Below are 20,991 nucleotides of genomic sequence, written 5' to 3'. Positions count from 1 at the left end.
TTGTCCCTCCCTTCGTAAAACACTTATAATGATTTTACACTAGTAACTCTACACTTTTAAACATAAAATACAGGTGTATTACTTCGTATTTAATTCTATTGCTTGCAGAAATTTGTTCTTTATAAATGTCTTTTCATGCAAAGTACTGAATTTTGCCTGTAAATCTTCTAAAATGTGGTTGCGCCAAAAGTACACCAACACGCAACACCCTTCTGATTTTTATCCTTTTTTAAGAGGTGTCCAATTTAACAATGTAGCGCCTTGTATCGTAGTTAGCATAGGAATTAATCAATTTTGTATTTTTAAATAAATAGAACTCTTTCATACTACTGAAAACCGTCATTCGGTCAGACAGGAAAACTCTTCACGTGCATGGCACAAAAAGATAGGATTTCATACGAGATATGTATAACATTTTTCCGAAGATACATCCTAAGATATTTCCTAGGATTTATCTCGTAGTAGTGTATAGCGGGCGTAAGTCTTTTAAGTTATCTTCATGAACTATTTTGATGAGTTCTCGTAAATGATCAATTTCTGTACATAAGGGACACGTTGATAAATTTGATAAATAGAACCAAAAGTACAAATATGATATAAAACTGGGTGATGATACATTGATTCTTGAAAGCCATAACGTGGAGGAAAAAACGAAATATGTTTAAGTAGAAGTGGAAGTAAAGACGTTATCTCATTACGTATAAATAAGTTTGTCAAGCTAACGTGAAGAAGGTAGAAATGGATTCAAATAATATTACGCACTGATGTTGCAGTGAGTCAGTAGTATTACTATATTTCAAGCTGAAGGTAGACTCAATCTTACACAGCTACGTTAATAGAGTCCGTAGTGCATACGTGTCAAGTACAAATAGGCAGAGAACAGTGATAAAATAACATAGAAAATCTGTCGCTGGACTGGCGGGATCTCGGAACAACGTGCCTCGCGTCCTGGGCAATTGCATTTCGTAGTAAGATACCAGTTGTGTGAGCAGTCTTCCTGTTTTGGCTCTTCCTTTCTAAAAACCCGAGTAAGCTGCCACCTATGGCCAATTTGTCGAGGTAATCTAGCAACGGGAATGTTACAATTCATTAAGATTTGATATATTACATATATCATTATTTAAATAATGTTATATGCACTAAATGCTAGTAGGCACAAGATGGAATAAAGCGCAAAAGTACAAAAATAGAATCATTGATTATTCAATTGGTAAACGAACGATTCGGTAAGCCGGAAGGTTCGTGTTTCTGCTAATACAGTGATCAGTGGCGTTATGTTAATTGATTGTTTCTTTTATATTAACACACATATTGGTTACTTTGTGGCTAGTAGTACTTAGTGTACAGAAAAATAAATAACTTGAATAATTTTATATGCAATATGCCCAAGCTTTCTCAACTGAAAATGCATCATTATTGAATTACTTTTGTAAACAGCTGACAGAGACTTACCAGTAGAGATTTTGAAGAGGGGAAAAATATGTTGCTGTTAGTTCAATTGGTCTAAGAATTGCCCAATAAGCATGGGATCGGAATTCAAGCCCCTACCGATCCATTGACGTGATTTTGCTTTGTTATTCTGTAGAATGTCTTGGTTTCATTATTCTTTGTTAGTTTCACAAAGAATTAATTAAGTGTCTATATATATTGCTAAAACATAGTTGGTACGTTTAAAATTATCTGATTTCTGATCAAATATTGGTTAGTAAATGTGAAAAGTAAACTTTTAGTCGTTCTAATAAGTCGTAGATGCTCGAAGATGCATAAAAAAGAAAGGGGGGGGGAGAGAAGTTCCTGTTAAGAATATATAATTATTATAATTATCTGATTCCACATTAATCAGTAAGTTCCGTCTCATATAGCCTTGCTGTTGAAAGGAATGTTCAACTCAAAATCAACTCCACTCAAAATTCTTGTGTCTCTAATATAGTATAGTATTATAGTAAATAGTAAATATCGTTTTCAATATGTTAAATTTTTTGGATATATTATTCATGGACTTAACATAGTGTATTTTACTTAACATTAACATAGAATCTAAATCAAAATGGTTCTTATCGAGAATTGAACACGAGTCTGAATCATTTGAATCAAAAGCGGGACCAAACATTAGTCAAAATGGAATTCATGAAACTCAGTTGACAGAGAAATACAGAAGAGTAATGGCTATCGTACCTGGAAAATTCGTCAATAAACAGTCTTTGTTCTCATATTCTTAAATTAAAATACTTGCTTTTACTTTCGGTATTTCAGAGAACTGAACGTCTTTAACAACTACTTTAGCTGTGAAAAGAAAGCATGATACTTATATATGAGACATTGTATATTGCTGTATTTTGATAATATATTTATTTATTTTCAGCATTAAGAGTAGTCCAAATTCGCGCTGAGGCTATGCAATTGGCTTCAGAAATAGTTCCCAGTGGTATGTTGACCGTAATGTATGGTCCAGATTCCCAGCTTGGTTATGCGTGTTTACGAGCTAGGGAATGGTGTAAGGAACGAGGCATTGAAGATCCTGTATGTGCAGTAGCCAACTATCTCTATCCGTCGTGTAAAGTAATAGCTGGCCATATGGAGGTATGCTCTAATTTCAAATATTTGCAATAAGGCTATTAGATATATTTTGAGTGTTGTTTCTAAAAACTGTTGATGAAAATTAAGTTACAAAGAGAAAAACAAAAAGAAGTATAAGGCCGGGAAATAGAACTGAGGACAGCTTTTAAATTCCTAGTTAGTATGATTAAGTCATGAAGTGTAAGTTCAAAATAAAAACAAGGATAGGACTAGGGATAGAAGCATTTAGGAACAAGAAATATTTTTTGTGGGTCTTTGAATAAAGTAGTTAAGAAAATGTAAAATCACGCTCAGGATTCTATCATTTTACTTATAGATTTCTGTAATTCTTAAATATTGTTTGTACTTCCGAGCTTTCAACTCTCTCCTGGAGTCTTGTTCACGAAGGATAAAAACAGGAAGAAAAATAAAAACACCAAGAAATAAAACGGAATGGGTTTACCAAGGGGCGGTGCTGGAACGGATTTTGTCGAGTTCAACAATCACATCAAATGGTTCAATGATCGCACTATTTGATGTGTGATTGTTGAACTCGACAAAGTCTTTTCCAGCACCGCCCTTTCCTTTGTAAGTCCGTTCCGTTTTATTCCTTGATGTTTTTTATTTTCAACGAACTTATAAAGTTCGTTACTGAATTCTCTATGTCTGTGTGTGTGTGTCTGTTGTTTGCGAATTTTTCAATTTTGAGCCCTCCATTCGATAGAGCACCAAAACCTATCTGAAAGAAGTGGTGGAATTTTTCGGGTCACTCTTACTATGTCCCGAAATATTGGCCAAAATATTCCGACTTTAGGAGATTTAAGGAACCATATCTCGGGAACTGTAAGTTACGGAGAGATCATATTGGTGTTGATCAATATACGTAAGAAGATGGTGAATATTTTAGTACCAAATAGTAACCGGTGGCCACTGGCCAGCTGCCCACCGTTCCGCAAATATTGGCCAAAAATGTTCGGATTTCGGGAGATCTAAGGAGCCATATCTCGAGAACCGTAAGTTATAGAGATATGATATTTTGCGAATTTTCCAATTTTGAGCCCTCCATTTTCAGCCTGTGTCTTCGTAAAACAACATATTGTAGAATGTTTTATCAAAACTCTTAAACAAACCATGTGAAAAAAATTTAGTACTCAAGGAAATTATAAATGGATAGATATATTACAAAAATTGTTTAATTATTATAATAATAAAATATAGTAAGAAAAATTTATTCTTTTTAAGTTTGTTTAGTTCTTCCTGTTTTTATCCTCTGTGACCAAGACTCCAGAGGAGATTTGAAAGCTATGAAGTACAAACAATATTTAGAAATTACAGAAATCTGTAAGTAGAATGATAGATAAGAAAAGCTAATCAGATGTTTCGCGTAGAGTATTGTACTCCACAAGGTAGAAACGTGGATCCTACGCAGAAGCAACGAAAAATGAGTGTTTTTCTAAATGGAAATGATCGGGAAAATTAGCTGGACTGAATGGAGAATTAGTGATCAAGTGCTAGGTATATTTTTCTTTCTTACCGTCTTTTCTCATTTACATACATGGGAGTCGAAGTCGTGGAGCGAAAACTAATGGCATGATCTATAAAATTTCAGCATTAAAACATAATAAATATTTTGAGTGAAATAAGTCATAAATGCAGTGTTCGGCTGATAAACTCTGTAGAGTAAAAAAGAGAATAGTCGATGTAAATGAAAAAAAAAAAAATGAAATCTTTGTTTTACGTCCCACGATTATGCCGCCTAGGCTAAAGGAGATGGTGATGGTGAGAAATGAATGAAGAAAGTTGGAGGAAACGGGAGAATCCCGAGAAAACCCACGCACACGGTGTTTGTCCATCACAAAGTTCACTTGGCGCGAGCTGGGATCGAACCAAGGACCCCATGCACCAGAGATGGTCTGGTGGCTTTGCCACTGAGCCACCGCGATGATGCAGATAAATAATAAAGCTTTTGTTGAAATGATAAAATGGCAGGAAAGTAAGGATTAAACTTTGGTATCCGATTTGGAGACGTATTCTAGTGTCTTATATATATATATATATATATATATATATATATATATATATATATTAAATTAGATTTTAGTCGGTTTTCTGGAATTTGTTACTTTACAGTTATTTATATAAATTCCACCATGCTTCCTTAAAAAGGAAAAGAAAAACAGAAATACAAAATTGACCGCCACAATATAAATAAATATTAGTGTGCAAGATGAGTTACAGATAATTTATCTACTGATCACCCTTGCCTGTGAGCTTCAGTGTAGTATTCTGTTTTCAGTATGGTAAACATTGAATTTACTTATCGATATTCTCTCATAGGTAATACTACTTTGTCTAAGCAAATAAACGTGAGCTATAACCTAGAATATTTTGCCAATTGTATATGTTTACAAATAGAAAAGCTCATTATTCCCCGTAAGTGTAACACATCATTATTACCAATAGTATAATGCACTGTGTAATGTTGATTTATATATATATATAAAAGAATTAATTAAATAAAAGATCATTACAAACCTCTAAACTCATGAAGTTTGCAAAAAAGAATATTTTGTTTCCGAATTTTAGCTCTTATAACTTGCCTACAACATTGTGCGAAGCACGTAAGAAAAAAAAAAATCCGTAAATATGAAAGAGGTTTACGTGCTTTTGTACATGTTTATTTTTATTAATGTTCTCAGATTTTACAGTTCTTTAAACAGCTATATACTCGTACTTTTATGTTTGTTAGTGTATTTTAAATTAAGATATGTAAACTATGTTTATTCAATCTGAATGGTGTATTTTCTCAAATTTGGAAAGTAAATAAGAAGATAAAATTATTAGTCTAATTGTAATAATATATTGCAGCGTGAAATCTCCTTGATGTTAAAACTTAATAATTTTCCTCTATTGACTTAAAATAAATTGGAGGTTATTTAATTTTACGGCTGGTTAAAGGAAAGGTGCAATATAAAAATAAACAAAAAGACAGAAATCCTCGAGCACACTTAAGGGGACAATCCTGAAAAACTCCAACACGATGTTGTCGACTATAAACACATGATATGACACTGTATCAGAGATGAGCTAAGCTAGTTGCTACATATTTATAAAGTGGTTTGTATTTTCGTATGCTTCCCAACACAGATAATATAATGTTAATCAGAATTTCAATATGTTAGATCTCTGTTTTATTAATTGTATTTCGTTTGTGTGTGACTTCTTTGTTTTTTATATATTTTTTATTTATTATTATTATTTTATTGTTGTAGGCGCTGAAATTTATAGAAGAGAATTGGAAGCACTTTAAATTGAAGCGCACCAAAAGGCTTCCTGTGTCTGGAGCGTTTCACACGGATTTGATGAAACCTGCAGTAGAGCCATTTCGAGAAGCTATTAAAAGAGTGAATTTAAGTGATCCATTGATTTCTGTGCACTCCAACATACATGGTAAAAAGTATAAAAATGCTGATGACATTAAGAAAACATTACCAAAGCAAATCTATAAACCTGTAAAGTGGGAACAAACTATGCATGTATTATATGAACGATCTGTAGGAGAAAATTTCCCAAGAACTTTTGAGTGTGGTCCTGGACAGTCTTTGAAGACAATATTAAAACTAGTAAATGGAAAAGCATGGAATAGTACTGTTAGTCTTGAAGTCTAGTGGTTTCAAATATATCGTTTTGTAAACAAATTTATAGAATTGTGAATTTGTTAATTAAAAAATCCTTACATCTGTACATTTATTTATTTATTTATTTATCACAGAATATATTCTGAGGTGTATGCAATTTAAGCATATAATCAGAGGAATTGAAGATGTACAAGATTTTTTATTTATTTATTTATTTATTGAATTGAATTTTTTCTTTCTTGTGCACACGCATACATGGTATTTTTACATTTATTCTGCGTAATTTTCCATTTCCACTTTGATTATTCAGTCCACTGTCTCAAATTTTCTACATAGGTTTTTAGTTATATTGATGGGATATCAATTTTTATGGCCCAGGGCGGCAAAAATGTTAAATATGGCCCTAATAGTGCCACATTAACACTCAGAAACAAAGCAGTAGGTATCCATGCAATAAATGAAAATAGGAAAAAAGATTGTGAATATCATCACTTGGGTGAGGAACTGAAGGCAGATGTGAAAATATTTTTACAGTATACCAGAATGAGTTTTAGTTGAATTCTTGGTAAAGAGGAATATCGTTTAATATATTTTTCAAACAATCCTCTGCATCGTAATGAATAGGCGACCTGAAGCAAAAGGGAAACTATAATAACAAGAGTAATAATATAGTATTTTGTAATGTATATTTACTCATCTTCCTTTTTCTGTCCCTCAGTAAATCTCACTCCAGCATTTGTCAATTACATGTCTGTTATAGTGGAATTCGTTTTTCTTCCTCCACACCGCAGGCATATTAAAAATAGCTGCAATTAAGCCGTAGACATTTGTTTGGATCACAGCGCACTGACAATCGGTGTCTACAACCTGTGAGCAAGTATTAAAAATTAATTCCGGCAAATTTGTCAGCGCTGACAAGCCAGAGCCTCTTTCTCCGAGCTATCAAGTGCAGATATGAAACCAGCGCCTTGGTGTGTATATCCGTATTCTGTCGACAAGGTAATAGCAGGAATTTTTTTTTATATGTATTCACTGTCCCATTGACTTCATTTCCGCCTGTACCCTTTTACAAAAAAGAAAAAAAGAAAAAAAGAAAGTGGTAGTAATTCGGCCATTTGCTCTTAGAGCGAAAACGATAATAGATAGCGAAGAACAATGTTCGGTGCGGATCCAGAGTCTGCCTCAGCCTTTATTTTTTTTTAAAGTTGGAAGTAATGAAAAATGTACTAACACTTCTGGTTTTAAGATTCGTCCTTATAGAGCGAAAACTATAATAGGTAGAGATACAGTTTTCAAATATTAGTTCAGTATTTCAACTTCCATTCCGGTTTCAATATTAATTTTTATAGAGCAAAAAACAATAGAGAAATGGTTTCGATATGGATTCAGCGTCCAAAGAACATGTTCCATTCTTGTATAGAAGCCAAAAGTGATAGATCCACTACTTCCGACGCTTGGTCATACCAATATAAATGCTATGACAGATACGTATTACATCGCGAAATCTTTTCCGTATTAATTGGAGATATGTTACTTAGTTTTCTATTATATTATTATTATTCAGTATTTGCAAGAAGATCCTGAAAATGTAGGGATTAAAATCTATTTTGATCAACTTGAGTGTTCATTCATGAAAAATTGACTTCAATCCCCAAATTTCCTTGACTTTTCTGAAAGTTAAAAAGTGTAATTTAAAACCAAATTTCAAACCTCCAATATTGAAAAGGCTAGTATATTATATAAGCAATATTTTATTAACCAAGAAACTTATTGTGTCCGCGAAGTTAAATGTGAGTGTGATAACACTTACGTGTTAATATTGGCATGCTCATGCGTGATATAAAAACCAGAATTTAGGAATACATCAGAGATACCAAAAAAGAAAACACAGTCATATGAAGTTTGTTTCACCATTTATTTTGACAAAAATACATTAATAATATAAACACTTCGCATAAATCAGCTTCTCAATTAAAAGAGGAATACACTTGAATTATTTTATATTTGGAACTTAATACTGACAACGGATAGTTGGGGTATCACCATAACAAGTTCTAGATTAGCAAATATAGCTTTACGTACACTTCACCAAAATATAACTGCGCGTGTGAATTTTTCTAAGTCCCTTAAAATTGTCAGTTTGGCAAACACACACTCGAAGGGGAAAGACTCGGGAGTAGTGAAGTATTCCCAATACACCTTGTTTGTTTTTTGAAATATTTTATATCCTATTTTTAACTTAATGCAATATGTTAGTATCATAACAAACTAGTACCTTAACAAATACCAAAAAAAAAAGTTATAGTTAAAGAAAAGACACGCTTTTCTACCTAAAATAACTAAAGCGAGGAGAGTTTTAAGGATCTTCTGAGCTATCAATACAATTGAAAAGTAATTATACAGTTGTTTCGATAGCCGTACGTGTTAAGTTCCTTCTTTGTGTTGGAATTCAAAAATTTTGAATCGATCGAATCCCACTAGGTGTTTTATTTATTTTTTAACTTTTCCGTTGTTCTTGATTTACAGTTTCTGATTTTATGATTTATTTCTGTACTTCTTTCAGAAATAGTCTCGGTTTAGGAAGTCGCCAGCTAATCACCGTTTGTATCCGATGATTTGCTAAACACCAAGGCGCAGGAGCTCGTGGGACTCGGATTCTAAGTTAAGCTATAGGTTTATGCTTCATATACTCCCGTTGCTAAACAAAACTCTAGACTCCCAACTCAATCAACCAACCCACACAAAGGAAACGAATAATCATATCATGTTTTTCTTCTTTTGTAAGGGCACATAAATGCCATTAAGATGGATTAAAGCGTTTATTTCCAGTGTGCGAATTGACGAGGGATGCCAGAGATTTTCCCCTGCCAAAACTTTTATATCTTAAAAAAGAAAATTTTCATCACTGTAGGCTTTAAAGACCGATGTTTATCCACCTCCTTTGGTGAAGATGTAAAGGGGCAAAAATTAGCAACCAAGGCTAATTTTATCGTGAAACACAGATTGTAGGCGTCGTACTAGAATTTTGTTAAACATTTTAAGATTAGTGTTAAGCAACATTGTTTTGCGATAGTACATGTCATCTTTTTAATCAGAAGACTTGGAAATAAAAATAACATGACCACTGTTTTGATGAAAGTGAGGAATGTTACGGAGTTCATTATATAATGACAGGAATTTAACTTTCACTATGTCCCAATACTTCTGATAGAAGGCATATGTTAATCCATCACTACCAGGACTAGAGACACTGTTACATGAGTAACGTATGCAGAATGTACGAAGTGTTGAAACATTACCATTACACGTGGGGAATTGAAAGTCATCTCGATTCGAGCGAAATGTACTGCTTGTTTTTCAGTAAATAATTTTAGGCAATTTCAAGTGTCTGATAGTATTCTCCGTCAATGACTTTCCGGATGGTTTTGTCTTCTGCAGGCAGATAAGTTTCATATTCATTTGATAGAATTACGTTTGTATTTTGTATTCAATTTTCACTTGTTAAATATCATATTAAACTGTGTTCATTGTTCAATACTTTTCCAATACTTTTTCCTACGTAATTCATTTAGGAAAGTCGTATTTCACAATAATGTCATTTATGTACTAAGAAACTACGAATATAAGTTGACCGCAAGTTAACTCCCTTCCCTCTAAATACATACACAGATACACAAAAGAGAAAATTTTTTCCATGTCGTAGTGTTCTGGCTACGAGCTTGACATAAACTGATAAAAATAAGTAAGTTTTGTTTTTACACTATGAAACTACGGTAGACTTCCAAATAATGAGAATTCAATACTCAAACTTGAAGTACTGTATATCTATAACTACTGGTTGCAATAGATTAATAAGATCAAAGATTGAACCTGCTCATCGGATCTAAATCCATATCAGAAAACCATTACTCGCTATGCCTTAGTGTTTTTCTATGGCGATAAAGACTGAAACATGAAATCGTTAATTTGAACTACTACCGGTTTGAATGGGTGGGTAAGGGAGAAGACAAAACATACTCTTGGGAATCTAAATCGATTGCAAAAAACTGCATTTCCATATCTTACCGTTTTTGCTCTATCAGTATTGAAATCGGAAGTAGTAGTAAATTACAACCACTTCTGGTTTTCATAGAGAGTTGCAGGTTGTGGTGGGATGTTTCTTGACAGTGAATTGATAGCAGAAAACTATTTGTCGCTGTATATTACCATTTTTATTCTATGACGATAAATGTTGAAACCGGAAATTGTTAATTTTAACTACGTACGATTTGAATACAATGTTAATGAAGGTAGAACCCATGCTTGAGAAGTTGAATCAATTGCAAAAAACAGCATCTCGATATATCTAACCGTTTTTGATCTATGGAAATCAGTATTGAAACTGGAAGTAGTAGTAAATTTCAACGACTTTCGGTTTTGGTAGAGTTTTGCGGGTTGTGATAATATATTCTCTTGACGTCCTCAATCGTTTGCAGGAAATCGCTTGTCGCTATCTAATAATTATTTTGTTCTAAATATTGAAACCGAAAATGATTTGTTCCAACCATTTCTGTTTTGAATACAGGGTTACCGGAGGAGATAAAACATATTCTCTGAGTCAATTACGAAAAATATCTCTAGCCGTTTTTGCTCTATGAAAATCAGTATTGAAACCGGAAGTAGTAATAAATTTCAACAACCACTTCCGGATTTGGTAACGTATTTGGTATTGTCATGATATATTACTTTGAGATGCTGAACCGTTTGGAAAAAGCTATTATACTTTTGTTACCGTTTTCGTTTTATGGCGATAAAAATTTAAACCGAAAATGGTTGATTTCTACCACTTCTGATTTGAATAGAAGGTTAATAGAGAAGATGAGCCTATTCTTAGGACGCCGAATTGATTGCAGGAAACTGTGTCTCGATATCTCTTACCGTTTTTGCTCTGTGGAAATCAGTACTGGAACCATAAGTAATATTAAATTTTAACCACTTCTGGTTTTGGTAGAGTGTTCGGGATAGTCATGGTACGTTGCCTTGAGACGCTAAATCATTTACTGAAAACCGCTTCTCGCTATCTGCTACCGTTTTCGTTTTATTGCGATAAATGTTGAAACTGGAAATTACTAAATTTGAACTACTTCCGATTTGAATAGAGAGTTAACGAAGGAGATTAAACCTATTCTTGAGACGCTGAATCGATTGCAAAAAACAAAACGCACTTCGATATCTTTTACCGGTTTTTCTCTGATACCTGTCGACAGACTGACGGACAAAGGCGTACTGTAAGATTTCCGATACTTATGCATCACATAGTTTGTAAGTCTAGAATGGAACCAAAGTGCCTCAGTGATAGAGAGCTTAGGTCTCGTGTTTGCGGTCCTTGGTTTGGATCCCCGGTTAAGTAAATAACATGTCCGTGGGATTTCTCAGGGTACTGCCGTTTCGTTCCTCATTCTACCAATTCTTGCATCATTACCCATTCACTTGTCTTAATCATCCATCCCCCTTAGTCTAATGGGCATAATCGTGGGGACTAAACTGAAAGATTTGATTTGATTTTGATTTTAAAAAGGCGGAAACAAGGATCTTTCAGTAGACAGAGGAAAAGGTAGTTACGAAAGTAGTTTGAAGTTGGATCTTAGTAAGAAAATATAGGCACGGGGCAGAATTCACTGTTGAGCTTTAGTTTCAGTGGCAAAATGAACCTACGATTTTTTTTCTTTTTTTTAATCATAAAGTTAGGTAATTAAAATCTGTCCTCCAATCAGTGTTGACTTCAGAAGTTTTACTCTTGGGAAAATACCAAAGTTTCAGAGGAAGAAACATTTTTCCTTGAATATTTTTGCTCCTAGGGAGAGGAACTTTCATTCCTGCCCTCTATCTGAGCTCTTGGTTTTAGTGTTTGTGCCCAGGTAGAATGTTTCTTTCCGAAACTTTGAAATTTAGTTTCAATCGCCACAAAACTGAGAATATTTGAAAGCCACGGTATTATTATCACCAGCCATAAATAATGATTTCCTTCACAACAAATCTTCCTTATGTCACATTTGTTTGATATAGGATGATGCTCTCGACAAAATTTCAGCATCGCTGGTCCAACCACTGATCATTGTTACTTTTAGTTTGATTGGTTGAAGTTTATGGTGCCTTTTGACCACTAAGGTTCTATGAAATATGGAACTACATTTTATGGTGGAATTCTCACCACCGTAATGCATTCAAACTTCAAGGCTTTTCCACCAGGCATCGAAACCTAATACCGTGCACCAAAGGCACGCACTAGCCACCTGACCACCAGTAGCGTAGCTGGAATTTTTTTAGGGTGGGGGGAACAATGAAGGGCCCAACAGAAGTTTGAGGTGGCCATCTCCAATGAATGAAAAATTTTATTCACATAAATACATGCACACACATATATATTATATATATATGGGTGTGTGTGTTAAAGGTGAATGGTTTAATCTTTTTTGTTCATGATTTTACTCTTTTACAGTAAAAATGTAAGAATTTACTACCTCAAACAACTAGGATACATTAATACAATTGATTTCTAATATAAGTAAGTAGCTATTTAATCACTGTGTTTAAAATATGTGTGGTTGGTTGATTTAAGTGGAAGCAAAGAAATACACTTTTACAGGTAAAGGAAATAATTTATAGTTTCATGCCTCTACTTAAAAGAGGATCTTTCTATTCTTGTGGGCAGCAGCAAACTTATCAACAACTTCTTCAAGATCTAACGATTTAGCAATTTTCTTCAATATAAAGTAATTCTAAGTTTTTCAATTTATCACCAGTCATTGAACTGCGTATTTTCTAACATGAGAATAACCTTTCACATGTAGCACTAGAAATTGGTATAGTCACAAAGACGATACCTAGCTTGTGCGTTTCTAGGAATGCGTTTTTGTAGACACAAAGATCAGCGAAATTAATCAAGGAATCAACTTTGGTTTCCTTCTCTTCATACAACTTAATTGTGTTTGAAAGAATTTTGAGTTCACATCTTAATATTTACAGATCACTTCCATAATACTGGGCCATAGGCTTCACAATATTATAACTTAGAAAGTTTTCACTTTTTGATTGTAGAGTGGTGATTGCCTACATGATTTTGCTACATGATCAAAGGCGGTTTTCCGTCTCAGTGATTGCCTTATCAATAGTAGGCAGAAAAAATGTCTTAGTATATTATTTTCGATAATTCATTTTCTGCCTCCAATAAAGGAAGAGATCCATCCAAAATGAATTTGCGATATTTCGATGGCGAATGTCTAGTTCGTTTCCACGAGGAACCCCCTATATTCTATTTGTTTCCGGCTCTGAAATTTCAAAACCATTTTCTTTACATATCCCCAAACATTCTTGATAAATTGTTCGAACGTTGTTCGTTGAGAATCATATTTCCAGACCTCATCTTCGACAGCGTTTGAACTAGTGAATCTACAAGAATCAAACCTTCCGACATGTCTGCATCTACTTGAGATAAGGCGAAGCTGAAAGTTATAACATGGCAGCAGTCACCTCAAATTTTGCCAGCCCGAAAATCCCTCTCGTACAGATCACACTAATTTGCCGGATGGAATGATGGAAGTAAATAAATATCACAAGTTCCAGATTTGGTTTAATACCGCATAATAATATTGTAATGATTTTGGTAGAGTGGGAATCCTTGCAATATGAATCGTTGTTTGGTAGATAAACTGTAATAATAATAATAATAATGTTAAAAGTGATGGACAAGGACAAATGTTCTTAAGAGACAAACTTCGCACAGAAACAGGAACTGAACTCTAACAGGACATTGATTTGCCGCTCCAGCCCACTTTAAATTTTAAACCTTGCTATTGAAGTTTAAGTTTCACTTTAAAGTAAATTGCCAATAATTATCAAGTATTCTTAATATTTCAGAAAAATGTCCCGATTTCATGTTCTAAAAATATGGTAGTCTAATCAATGACGAAATTAGACATTTGGTGCCCAAGACAAATTTTGTGATTTGCACCCCTTCATCATTCATCTACGCCAAAAGAACACAGATCAATTTGCTGGCGCCCAGCACAACTGCCTCGGTTGCAACATCTTGTTTTGATCTGGCCATAGTTCAATCAGTTTTGGTTATTCAATTATTTTTTGGTTACTTTTATCCTTTAGCTCTAAAACTGAGTAATGAATTTTCCTTTACTTCATTAAAATGATGAAGTGAACACTCTTTGAAGCAAAAAGAGGAAGTGTGTTTTTCTTTCCCTAATATCAAATAATGTTAGAAGAGACATTTCAATCGGAACTCCTTACAACGAAAGAAGTATACGTGGCCTTTTTCTTTCTTTCGTTTGTTTGCCTTCACTGGTTTTTGAAATTTGACGTGAATTCAAATACACAAACACTTCACACTCACACCGAATGACCAAAGATCAGCTTAAGATTCTTAAGATGATGTGATCGATCCCTCGTGGATAAATATTTCGGCTGAGGAGTTTACCAAGATTCTTCTTCGGTGTCACTAGGGAAATTTTGTGGCCCTATAGACTCATTTCCCTCATTTCTATCCTCTGAGTCTCGGATGTTTCAAAGCCTTAACATAAATTCAAATGTAGTTGAAATAACTTAACGCTACTATCCTGTTAGTCGATGCTAAATCAATATTGTTAGTTTTGAGATCAGATTTGAAGAAGGGGCATTAATTAGTATATCCTGTTGAAAATTCATATCATCACTGATTTACTGTTCTGTATAATTCCTACAATGTAATCTTCTCAGAAATGCTTAATGCTTAATTTTCTCAGAAATATATATTTTGCTGAAGAACAAATATAAATCTGTGATAAAAATGGTTATTCACTGACTGAACTTACTAAATATGGACCAGCAGGCCGTATCCAAGAGGGGTCTAGGGGAGTCGGGCCCCCTAAATTTTTACCGGTACCCTTAAATTTTCACGGTAGACTTGCAAATGAACTATAATATGTTGATGAACTATAATATATTTGGATCGGGCCCCGCCCCCCCTACATTTTTGGGCTGGCTACCGGCCTGTGGACCAGTCCCACAAACTTCTGATATCTCTCTGGTTACTAAACATCAGATAACGGGATGATTTAACCTGGTCAGGGGAGTAACTACCACTGTTACACAAAATAGCATTATTGCCGCGACCAAGTTGTATCATCTCGGTAACTTGCCTGATGGTTAGTAATCAGGAAATTGTAGTACTGGCTCTGTGATTTCGGAATGATCTGGAAACTTCGGATTTTCTCTAGTAGTAGCAGTTTTGAGATTAAATTACAGTTAAAATCGTTTAAAAGAAAGTACTTCTGAACGATTTATTTATAAAGAATCGCAGATTTTTTGTTAGCCTCATTTCCCCAGACTTTAGTTAGTAGTATAGGTCCACCAAGCCCTAACTCCGTTTTCCTTGGAGATCACCAGTATCGCTTGTTAACATCACAGCAAAAGGTTTCTACTAAGTTGCCAACGGTCAAGAGCGTTAGGAAACTAGATGTACTAGAGACAAGACCAGAAGGTATTCGAGAGGAAGAACCAGTAACAATAGTAAATAATAGGTGTTGGTAGTATTCAGTATCTTAATTTTCTCGAACGACTGGGATACGAACAACAGAGAGAATGACAGAAATAAGAAAAACTTCTGCTCTCTTCTTTTACTGTATATTAAACAAGACGGCTCAATATTATTTGATAATAATAATAATAATACCCATTATTTAATGGATGCTATGCATTTGTTCTATGTCGGCATAATCGGTGGAAATTAACTACTTAGTGTACGAAGACTTCTTTCGTCCAACACAAGTGTAATATTTTACTGCAGTGTATGCTATTTGTAAGTAAGCATCTCTTATTTTAGTATGACTTTCAACATCGAAGCGAATTAGAATACCGACTGATTTTTTTTTTTTTTTTTTTTTTTGTCGAAAACAAAGAAGATAACCACGTAACGGACAGAGATTAAAAGGAACGTTCAGATGGTGAGGTAAATGTATGCACCTCACAGATTTCGATTAATTAGATCTTGCTGTACTACAAATAAAAACGAGCCCGGAGCTTTTTACTCGGAACGCAGATTATTGCAACATAGGGTACCGGTATTCTGCAATTGGTAACCGTTGCCGAGAGATGTTTCGGTAGTAGTTTCACCTGTGGCCACTACCAACTCACCGTTTGTCGACCTATAGCAATGTCACTCTGTGGGGGGGACAAGAATTTGAGCAAGGGGGCCTGGCCCCCCAGGCCCTCTCTTGGCTCCACCACTGCTGACCACAAGAGAGAGATATCACTTTCTTATTGTTCAGTTCCTTGTCGGGATTGAGAGTTATTTCAATGTTTCATACAGTGTGTTACTCGAGATCTTCAAGTGTTACGTCCCAAGGTTGATGAGAAATGAATGATAGAGTGGAATGAAGAAAGTGGGAGGTAACGGGAGGACCCCCAGAAAACCCACGCACATGGTGTTTGTCCACCGTAAAGTTCACTTGGCGTGAGTTAGATCAAACCAACGACCCCGTGCACCAGAGGTGTACACTTTACCACTGAGCCACCGCGGCCCCTCGTTTGTGTTACTCGAGTAACTAATACTAAAGATAAAAACTGTAAAGTCGAAAGTGTAGTGGAAAATTTTGTTTTGTGTTATTTATTAAATATGTATTATTAACAGTAAGTCCAATAGAAAATGAAACCAGTCTTAAAAAGGAAAAAAATTGCGATGGCCAGGAATCGAACCCGGGTCAACTGCTTGGAAGGCAACTATGCTCACCACTACACCACCATCGCTCGTTGTTTCGGTGTTTTATCTTTGCGTCTTAACGGAGAATCCTAAAGATTACGCAGGTAGTGTTGAACTGTAACACAGGGTATTCAAGTGGAACGAAAGTGTTTCCAACTATTAATAACATATTTATTAAAGTGGGTAATGGCGTAGCGTAGCTATGTGTCTCCCACGGCTCAAGCTCTCCCCCTTAGTACGATAATATAGAAAATGTATTATACGTATACATATGCTTCCGAAATCTAGGAGTCATAATTCAACAAAGCTTTGTATTGTAGTTAGGTATTATCTCATGTAATAATTATGGTAGTATTTTCTGATTTTTAAAAACATATTTTGGGAAATGTTTTCATTCAATACATTCGGACATCACATGTTTTAATATTTTGTGTTTCGTATTTTTTTTTAAAAAAAAAAAGAAAGAAAGAAAGAAATAGAGAAAATTTTATATCACAGCAAGTAGGTACCGTTCATCAATTTATTATCGCCTCTTTGAGTATGATAACTAGGCCTATAACTTGGCAGTTGCGTTTTGATGTTTCTTATGCAAATTATATTTTTCAGAAGACTATGACTTCCTGAAAATGTCATTGCATATGACTGTAAAATTCATAGCAATTTGTATGCATGTTCTGGAATAATAATCCCTCACTTTCCCATAATATGTCTCGTGAAATTTTTACGTTAGGTGTTCGGCCTGATATTATAAGTATTTGTTTGATGTTCGAAAACAATGAAATGAAATGGAATCTTTAACGTTTCACGATTATGCCCTTTAGGTTGAGAGAGACGGATAGTTGAGGCAAGTGAATTATGATGGAAGAATTGGTGAAATGAGAATGTGGGAAGAAACGAGAGTATCCTGACAAAACGAACGGACACGATGTTGTACACCACAAACTTTACTCACCGGGAATCGAACCAAAGACCCCATGCACATATTCTAATGTTCTAGTTAACATGGAAGAGTGGAAAAGACTACCCGGATTTTCTACTGAACCGACCGGGGCACTTTTTCTCCGGTGAATCCGAACAATATGTTTCCCAGGATGTATTACCAGTAATGATTTCAGCTGTTGGTCCTTCGGAGCCACGAAAATTTCTTAGGAGGCATATCATCGATCGTGTTCAGGTTGGTTACCAATATTTTCGTGGTGCTACATTCACCCCATGTGTATTGAAAATATTCCCAGGGGAAAATCTGAAATCACTTAACAACCCTAGTCAAGGAACTTGCGTAAGTAGAAACACGGACATTGGCCACGAAGGAGTACCAGTAACGATGCCAAAGAAGAGGCAAGTAGGTGGGTGACCCCTGGTGAGGACGTCTGCTCCACCAAGACGTATGTTACTGCAGGGGCGGATCCAGGATGGACTTCTGGGGAAGCGGTAGGTTATAATACTGCTATTTAGAGCTACTTTTAAGAGTCCAAACTCGGGGATGGGTTTTATTTATAATAATAAAATAAGAAAATCGCCTCTTCTGGGGGGGTGGGCGTTAGCCCTCCCTGGATCCGCCCCTGAGTAGGTAAAGAAATACTAAACTATTCCTTTCGCTATACAAAAGAATAGCTTCCTGCCCAATTTTCTCTGTCCCTTAGTTTGCTCCCCAAGAAATTAAAGTTGGTGTAACTGATGAGTGCCATAACATAATTGGTGATCATCATTTTAAGTTTGTGTGAATTTTTTACCAAACTTTTTTTTTTAAAAAAAAGAAACGATAGTAGGTTTAAGTTCTCTTGTAACCACATATAAGAAAGGATGCTTCAAAGCAGGGTTCTCAACCTTTACCACTGGCGTACCACTAAAGCATATTAACTATTTTTAAAAAAATAATTAATACCACCGTAAGTCTGCACGCCACCAACAGCGGTTCGCATACCACAGGTTGAGAAAACCTGCTCTAAAGGTAATAATGTGTCATGTAATTTAAAAAATAGTTTTTCATTTCAAAGAAGAGATACAAAGAAAAAAAATTTTTTACTCTGCTAATTGTACAGTTCCTGAAGTTACTGGAGTTCACTTACTGTCTAATCATAATAAATATAATGTGATAATAAGTTTACTAAGTGGAAACGCTGGGATAACATGCTCCAGTTATAGCCACTTGACAAATCCACATAAAGAGAGAGTGATGGTGAAATCCTAATGTTGGAAAGAAAGCAGTAGCTAACACGTTAGCCGTGATCGTCTAGTGGTTAGGACATTGCGTTGTGGCCGCAATAACCCAGGTTCGAATCCTGGTCACGGCAGTGTTACTTATTTTATATGCGTTAATATATTTTAATTGATTTGGATGCGTTTAATATTATATAAGAAGCTAATTTTGTTTCTGCATGACTTTGAAATACAGAAAGATTACAAGAAACATTTAGTTCCAATAGCCATTGTTAAGCATATCAATAATTAATTTCTGCAAACGGCTAAGCTAAGTCTTACCCCAAAATAAAGTATATAAAATTATTTTTATTTAACATGAAGTTATCACAAAGTACATTAAAAGAAAAAGATCATGTCTCATAAAATTGTGAGTAGAGGACAACCGGAAAGAAATAATTCAATTCAACAAAATGCGTCCAAGATTAACGAAAAAAATATGAAATGATAAGGTTCGAATTTCTATCTCGACGATGTTCCAGAACACAATTTAAGGGGGAAAAAAATCACTTTTGAATAAAATCATGATGATCCTTTTTGACTTAATCATCCATTCCATTAGTCCAACGGGCATAATTGTGCGGCATTAAACTGTACGATTTCATATTATTTTGATTTTAAAAAGGCGGAGAAAAGGATCTTTCAGTAGCCCGAGAAAAAGGTGGTTACGAAAGTAATGTGAAGTTTTATTTTAGTAAGAAAATATAGACACAGTACAAAATTCACTATTGAGCTTTCGTTCCTCTGGCGATGAACCTAACGAAATATTTTAATCATCCCTGGCGACGAAATATTTTAATCATAAAATTAGATTATTAGAATTTGTTCTCCAATCAGTAATGACTTTAGACGTTTTACTCTTGGGGAAAAATACGAAATTTTTAGAGGAAGAAACATTTTTCCTTGAGTATTTTTGCTTCTAACGAGAGGAACTTTCATCCCTGCCCTCTATCTGAGCTCTTGGTTTTAGTATTAGTGCCTAGGTAGAATGTTTCTGAAACTTTAAAATTTGGTTGCAATCGCCTCAAAAATGAGAATATATGAAAGCCACAATACTACTATCACCAGCTATAAATAATGGTTTGCTTCACTGATAAAGGATCATGTTCTCCACAAAATTTCAGCATCACTCGTGCAAGCATTGATTACTATTAATTTTAGTTTGATTGGTTGAAGTTTACAGTGTCTTTTCAACACCGAGGTGCTATGAAACGTGGAACTACAGGCAATGGTGGAATTCTAACCACTGTAATGAATTCATACTTCAATGCTTTTTCACAAGGCACCTTTGTACCGTGCACCAAAGGCGCGCGCTGTAGCCACTGACCACAAGAGAGAGCTATAACTTTTTTGTTGTTAAATTCCTTGTCGAGATTTGTTTCAATGTTTCGCACAGTGTGTTAATAGAGTTGTTAATACCACAGACGAAAGTGTAGTGGAAAATTTTGTTTCATGTTATATTTTTAATCTGTATTATTAACAGCAAGTCGAATAGAAGATGAAATCAGTTGTAAAAATTTAAAAAGTTGCGATGGCCGGGAATCGAACCCGGGTCAACTGCTTGGAAGGCAACTATGCTCACCACTACACCACCATCGCACGATACCTCAATTTTCTACCTTTGTTTATTATCAGTAAAGCCTAAAGATTTCGCAGATAGTGTTGAACTGCGACACAATGATAGTCAAGTGGAGCAAAAGTGTTTCCAACTATTAATAACAAATATATATATCGTTATTATTGTCATTATTATTATTATTATTAATTTGATGATCGTACAATTCCTGAAGCAACTTCATTTCGCTTATTGTCTAATCATAATAATCACAATGTGATAATCAGTTTGTTAAGTGGAAACACTGGGTGACATGC

At 34.8% G+C, this 20,991-nt stretch overlaps 1 protein-coding gene and 3 non-coding genes across 4 annotated transcripts in view; 2 read left to right on the top strand and 2 right to left on the bottom strand.

Annotated features, from left to right (window-relative positions):
* The window catches only part of beg (malonyl-CoA-acyl carrier protein transacylase beg), a 39,904-nt gene extending 33,604 nt beyond the window's left edge, over window positions 1-6,300 (top strand). Inside the window, exons 3-4 of the mRNA XM_081765490.1 lie at window positions 2,363-2,580; window positions 5,829-6,300. Coding sequence (XP_081621616.1) covers window positions 2,363-2,580; window positions 5,829-6,224 — 614 coding nt within the window. The 3' untranslated portion in view covers window positions 6,225-6,300. The remainder of the gene's footprint in view (window positions 1-2,362; window positions 2,581-5,828) is intronic.
* Window positions 6,301-16,895: 10,595 nt separating this feature from the next.
* On the bottom strand, window positions 16,896-16,967 carry TRNAG-UCC (transfer RNA glycine (anticodon UCC)). Its single transcript has one exon. It is a non-coding gene; the product is annotated as a tRNA-Gly (tRNA).
* A 2,175-nt stretch (window positions 16,968-19,142) lies between these two features.
* Window positions 19,143-19,214, top strand: TRNAH-GUG (transfer RNA histidin (anticodon GUG)). Its single transcript has one exon. It is a non-coding gene; the product is annotated as a tRNA-His (tRNA).
* Window positions 19,215-20,646: 1,432 nt separating this feature from the next.
* TRNAG-UCC (transfer RNA glycine (anticodon UCC)) lies at window positions 20,647-20,718 on the bottom strand. The gene has a single exon. It is a non-coding gene; the product is annotated as a tRNA-Gly (tRNA).
* Window positions 20,719-20,991: the final 273 nt, after the last annotated feature.

The sequence above is a fragment of the Thermobia domestica genome, chromosome 7, assembly GCF_964235325.1.
Source record: "Thermobia domestica chromosome 7, izTheDome1.hap1.1, whole genome shotgun sequence".
NCBI classification, from domain to species: domain Eukaryota; kingdom Metazoa; phylum Arthropoda; class Insecta; order Zygentoma; family Lepismatidae; genus Thermobia; species Thermobia domestica.
This window is presented reverse-complemented; position numbering and strand designations above follow the sequence as displayed.